This window comes from Rissa tridactyla, chromosome W (assembly GCF_028500815.1).
Source record: "Rissa tridactyla isolate bRisTri1 chromosome W, bRisTri1.patW.cur.20221130, whole genome shotgun sequence".
Taxonomy (NCBI): domain Eukaryota; kingdom Metazoa; phylum Chordata; class Aves; order Charadriiformes; family Laridae; genus Rissa; species Rissa tridactyla.
In genome coordinates this window covers 9,450,448-9,455,292 of record NC_071496.1, presented here as the reverse complement: position 1 = coordinate 9,455,292, position 4,845 = coordinate 9,450,448, and the positions used below count along the sequence as shown (strand labels likewise).

The window sequence follows — 4,845 nt, the reverse complement described above, 5'->3', positions numbered from 1 at the left end:
TGTAGAGACGATGCTTAGAGAAAGTGGGACTGTCTTGGAGCTTGGAGAAATTTGAACTCTGGTGTGGTGTGCTAGCGGTGAGTCGTCTCTGGCCTGATAACTGCTGGCAGGCAGTGGGGAAAAGGGGGAATGACTGGTGTAGTCACTTTCATGTGGGGTGGTTTTACACAGTCACTCTAAGAGGTATATTTATTCTGAAGAATGGAAATTCAGTACAGAAACTGAAGAGTAGGTTGTTCCCGAGGAGAATCTATCCCTGTGTTAATTGAGAAAGCACACTTACTAGTTGTGGCAATATTGTGGAGGCTGTACAGTTGGGAAGGCTTACTCCAGAGGGAGGTGCAGCCCTCTGCATTGATGAGGGCAGACTAAGTATGTCTAGTTCAGTCATTTGTCTGGGCAGGTAATTCTTGTATTGTAGTGATCTTGTAGCAACTGAACATTAATACTGCTAATCAGAAAAGGCATTCTAATGTAAATCTAGTAGAAGTTTGCTTTGTGTGTTTGAATCTGCTAGTAATAAAAACTTCACCTTACTCAATATCTCGGAAACTTGTAAGCATGTAAGGGGAACTCTTTCATGTATATTTTGCATATGTAGTCTTGCATTTCTGTAACAACTAGATAGATATATATGAAATATGAGTTTATCTTCTGTAAAGTCATAGTTCCCCTAATAAGTTAATGGGAAGGGGATAAACATTTCTGTGCCTGGATGATTTTTCTGTAATGCACATATGACAACGTTTTGACTAGAACAGAACTGTTTAATTGAGTTGTAGTAATTTTGCAGTATGTATCTTGAGGCATTGGTTTCAAGTAGAAGGCTAGTTGACAGTGTCAGATGGTTGGTGCTGTAGGTGGGCTCTGCAGATAGGAGACAAAACTTAACTGTAAACTAAGACAAAATTTGATTGCACAAAAATAACTTTTTATTTGCAGTGTGTGACTTCAAGTATGCTACATGCTTTGTAATACATGCAGCATACTTGAATTATTTTTTTTAAATACATACAAGCATATGCATATATTTGTCTTTCAGACCCCATCAGCTGTTCAGAAGATAAAACAGCTTCTTAAAGATAAACCTGAGCATGTAAGTGCAAACAGGGCTACCTTCCAGATTATACTAAGGTATTAGCTCTGTTGATTATTATGAAGCATTTCTGGCTAACCTAGCAGCTTGAAATAAACACTGAAAAACTTAGAGGTGTTGGTGTCATTTTTAGATGGGACTGTATATGTTTGTTTAGCTATCAAGCTTCACTTCCATATAAAGTAAAATGCATAAAATAATTGACTGTAATGACCTTTCACTGTACAGTTGCTTTTGAGATGGATAAAACTGAAAGGGGGAGGAAGCCACCTTAAGCTTGAAAAATATTTCTAATCAACTGTTAATATTTTTAATTAGCTATTCTAGTATGTCATAGTGGTCACTTCTGGTAAGGCTAGTTGATACTAAGATGTTATTAAATTCTTGAAGGCATTCTGGTTGTAAAATAGATAATAATGTTAGATTCATACCCATTGGAAAAGGTATAATTCTTATGAAATTTGCCAGACAATGTCTTTTTGTAAATAATCAGTATTTCAATAAATAGCTGATTGAGAATGTCATCTTTCTTCTTGGTAAGAGCACACAGTCTTGCTTTCTAACCGTTATAAAAGCAAGTATTAAGTTTTATTCTTTACAGCAAGTAATAGTTCAAGAAGATTATTTCCCTCAACTTCTGTATAAAACACATTGTTTCTCTTGCTTCCTGTACATCTGCAACTACCTAGTCTCTTCATTCTAATGTTTTAAACCATCCTAAGGAAGCAGCTAAGCCTACAGCTTAGCTGATCAGTCATACCCCTCTTTATAAATGGCATTCGTGTTTTCCAACCCATTATTGCTAGCCCTTGTAGAGGAGGGTATTTAGTCTGAAAAGAACAAGTGCTGTTTGTCTGAGATTCCACTTGTCATCTAGCAATACATTTTTATATGTTTTTAATCATAGATTATTATACTTTTCAAATTATGTACTGAGGCATTTGTGTGTGGAAAGTGATACAGATACTTTTGGAAGGTCCTTGTGCGCAAATAACTTTCTAGTTCATTTTCAACAACCTATATCAACCTCTTCTAAAACCTTTTCTTAGCTCTTTACTTGCATAGATGCTCTGTTTGACTTACATGGTCATGTTGGATAATTGCAAGTTATCCATATCCATTATCCACAAACATATTGACTAGGTTGGGCTTTAACATTGATTAACACAATAAGTAAATAAACTTGCAAAAAGGAGAGGATTAAGTTTTAAGTAAGAATGGTAATGCTGATAATAAAGTAGTGTTCTCAGAACTTTGAAGTAGTAGATTTTTGATGGTCATTATAGGAGTTATGTAAAAATCTAGCAACTGCCCTTAGCTTGGCCTCACAACTTCATAATTATGTTACTGTCAACAATGTTAAAATAGTGCTTGAATTACCATTTGAATAAACTTTCATTTGAAGTTGCAAAAACATCTGTCTGAAGTTTGACTTTTATGAGATCAAGTACCAAGGAATGTCAACAGTTCATTACTTTGATTTTTTTTTTTTTTTAATTTATTTTTAACATGCTTTAGGGCTTGGTCCACAGTAGCAAACATCTCGTGTCTACTTTTACCTTGGTAGTCAATTTTATAAGAGAAAAATGTTACCTTTTAATCCATTAAACTAGTTCACTTCTGTTTTAGCACTAGCCTTGAGGCAAGGGAGAATAAATGTCACCTTTTTGTTGTTCTGCATACTTTTTATTTTGGTATTCAAGAATAGGTTTAAAAAAAAATTTTTATTTTAGGTAGGTGTGAAAGTAGGTGTTCGTACAAGAGGATGCAATGGACTTTCTTACATGCTAGAATATACAAAGTCAAAAGGAGACTCTGATGAAGAAGTAGTTCAAGATGGTGAGTTTCTGATGCAGTAAAGCAAAACTGGGGGGGGAATAACCTAATAACTCTCTAAATGTCTTTAGAGATAACCAATAGCAAACATCTGAGAGAATACAGAACAAGGCATGGACAGAAGGATACTTTACTAACATACCTAAAATAAGTCTCTGGCTTATAGTATATTTATATATAATAAAATAAAGCTCTGGCTTTACAGGGCTGAAAACACATTCATCTCTAAAGCCAGACAATGTTTCAGTTGTGGCTGTGTGCCTTCTATTTTTATTTTGATTGCTTCTAGACAGCTTTCCACTGAAGGCTCTGACTTTTATATAGCACCCTGTTCAGTGAGCACCATGGTGGCTTTGGGTACCAACCCAGTTCTCCTGGCTTTTAGTTAGCAAGTGCTGATGCTTGATACAGAATTGTGATTCTACTTCAGGGTTCAGGTCCTCTTTCATTAGATTTAGCCTTCCCTGTGTATTCCTGTCCAGGTTGACCAAGAAAAACGTGAAGGTTCAACTTAGTTGCCCACAAACTCGAGTTGTTTTACTAATTTGTTTCATCTCAACTTCTACTATGATGAAACAGCTTTCCAGCACTCTCCTATAACTTAATGAGTTCTTATTGCTGCTACTGATGCTATTTTTAAACTTTTATTTTTATTATTTCCTAGTCTATGGACAGCTAAAGCAGTCTATTAATACTAATCACTTGATACCGTAACTGCAGTTTTAAAGTTCAATAACCTTACAGGCTGGTAGATACTTTGCATACTTTAGAAAAAGGAGATCTTTCTAGTTCTGCAGATGAACTAATTCTTAGTCCTTAAAGGTTATGATATCTTCAAAAGTTCACACATCTACCTTGGTATAGGACTCAATATTGCTAATAATTCATGTAGACCTAATAATTTTGGCACAGCAAAGGACACCCCTTATGACAGAAGGGTTCTTCAGTTGGTTTTTTAGGTTTGGTTTTGTTTTTTTTCTAATGTCTTGTTGGATGCACAGGCTTTAAGAATAGTAGTAAATGGATTACTGACTATGGGAAAGGCAATGAATCTTAGCTTTGATACTTCCAAGTTCTACAACTGATTACTCTGGGTATCATGATTTTAAATCCAAATGAAAATAAATGTGCACATGTACACAAATACCAGCACTAGACTGTTGCAAGAATTTTGTAGCTAGAGTTGAGAGTAGGGGAAATAAAAAAAAAAAAAAAAAAAAAAAAAAAAAAAAAAAGGGGGGGGGGGGAGGAGAAAAAAAATGCAGCCCTATCTTAGGCTAGGAAAAATTACTTATTGACAGATTTTTGTATTTAGCTTCCACTTTTATCACTGGTTGGAACAACATTTCAAAGTGAATGATGAATGGTTTTACTGTGTGTAATATTTTTTCTCTTTGTGGTCTTTAAGGGATTAGAATATTTATTGAGAAGAAAGCACAGCTGACACTTCTAGGAACTGAAATGGACTATGTGGAAGACAAACTGTCCAGTGAATTTGTCTTCAATAATCCAAGCATCAAAGGAACATGTGGCTGTGGAGAAAGCTTTAACATTTGAAATTTCAGGACTATTTCTTTGACAAAACACTTCCTGAATATGTGGCTTTCAAAAGCAAATGAATTTTCTTGAGGTTCTTAGGCTGTGCAAAATGTGGATGCCACTAAGGAAAATAAAGTTAATTCCTTTTTGAAAATTTAAATTGTGTGTTAAATCTGATGTTTTTACACTGCAGTCTGTGTTTAATTGGGACCCAGAAGGTAAGAACACCAAGTGCTGTAGCATTTCTGTCTTTTCATGTACCATGGAAATAAAATCTCACTGTTCTGTTCCTTTGTCATTTTCTTTGTCCACTCCACTTGCACTTCCCCATCTAAAAGCCATTTACAAGATTATATTGCCTATTTATTCTGCTT

General features: G+C 35.1%; 1 protein-coding gene across 1 annotated transcript; it reads left to right on the top strand.

Moving 5' to 3' along the window:
* Window positions 1–1,021: 1,021 nt before the first annotated feature.
* Window positions 1,022–4,504, top strand: LOC128901884 (iron-sulfur cluster assembly 1 homolog, mitochondrial-like). Its single transcript, XM_054184037.1, has 3 exons — window positions 1,022–1,096; window positions 2,830–2,935; window positions 4,341–4,504. The coding sequence occupies exons 1-3, from the start codon at window positions 1,022–1,024 to the stop codon at window positions 4,487–4,489; spliced, it is 330 nt and encodes a 109-aa protein (XP_054040012.1). The 3' UTR covers window positions 4,490–4,504.
* The last annotated feature ends 341 nt before the right edge of the window (window positions 4,505–4,845 follow it).

Bases quoted from the DNA above. Each gene is read 5' to 3' on its own strand.
- LOC128901884 (XM_054184037.1), top strand. From the start codon at position 1,022: ATGCATATATTTGTCTTTCAGACCCCATCAGCTGTTCAGAAGATAAAA. The intron at 1,097-2,829 runs GTAAGTGCAAAC...TTTTTATTTTAG, and splicing joins TTAAAGATAAACCTGAGCAT to GTAGGTGTGAAAGTAGGTGT. The intron at 2,936-4,340 runs GTGAGTTTCTGA...GTGGTCTTTAAG, and splicing joins TGAAGAAGTAGTTCAAGATG to GGATTAGAATATTTATTGAG.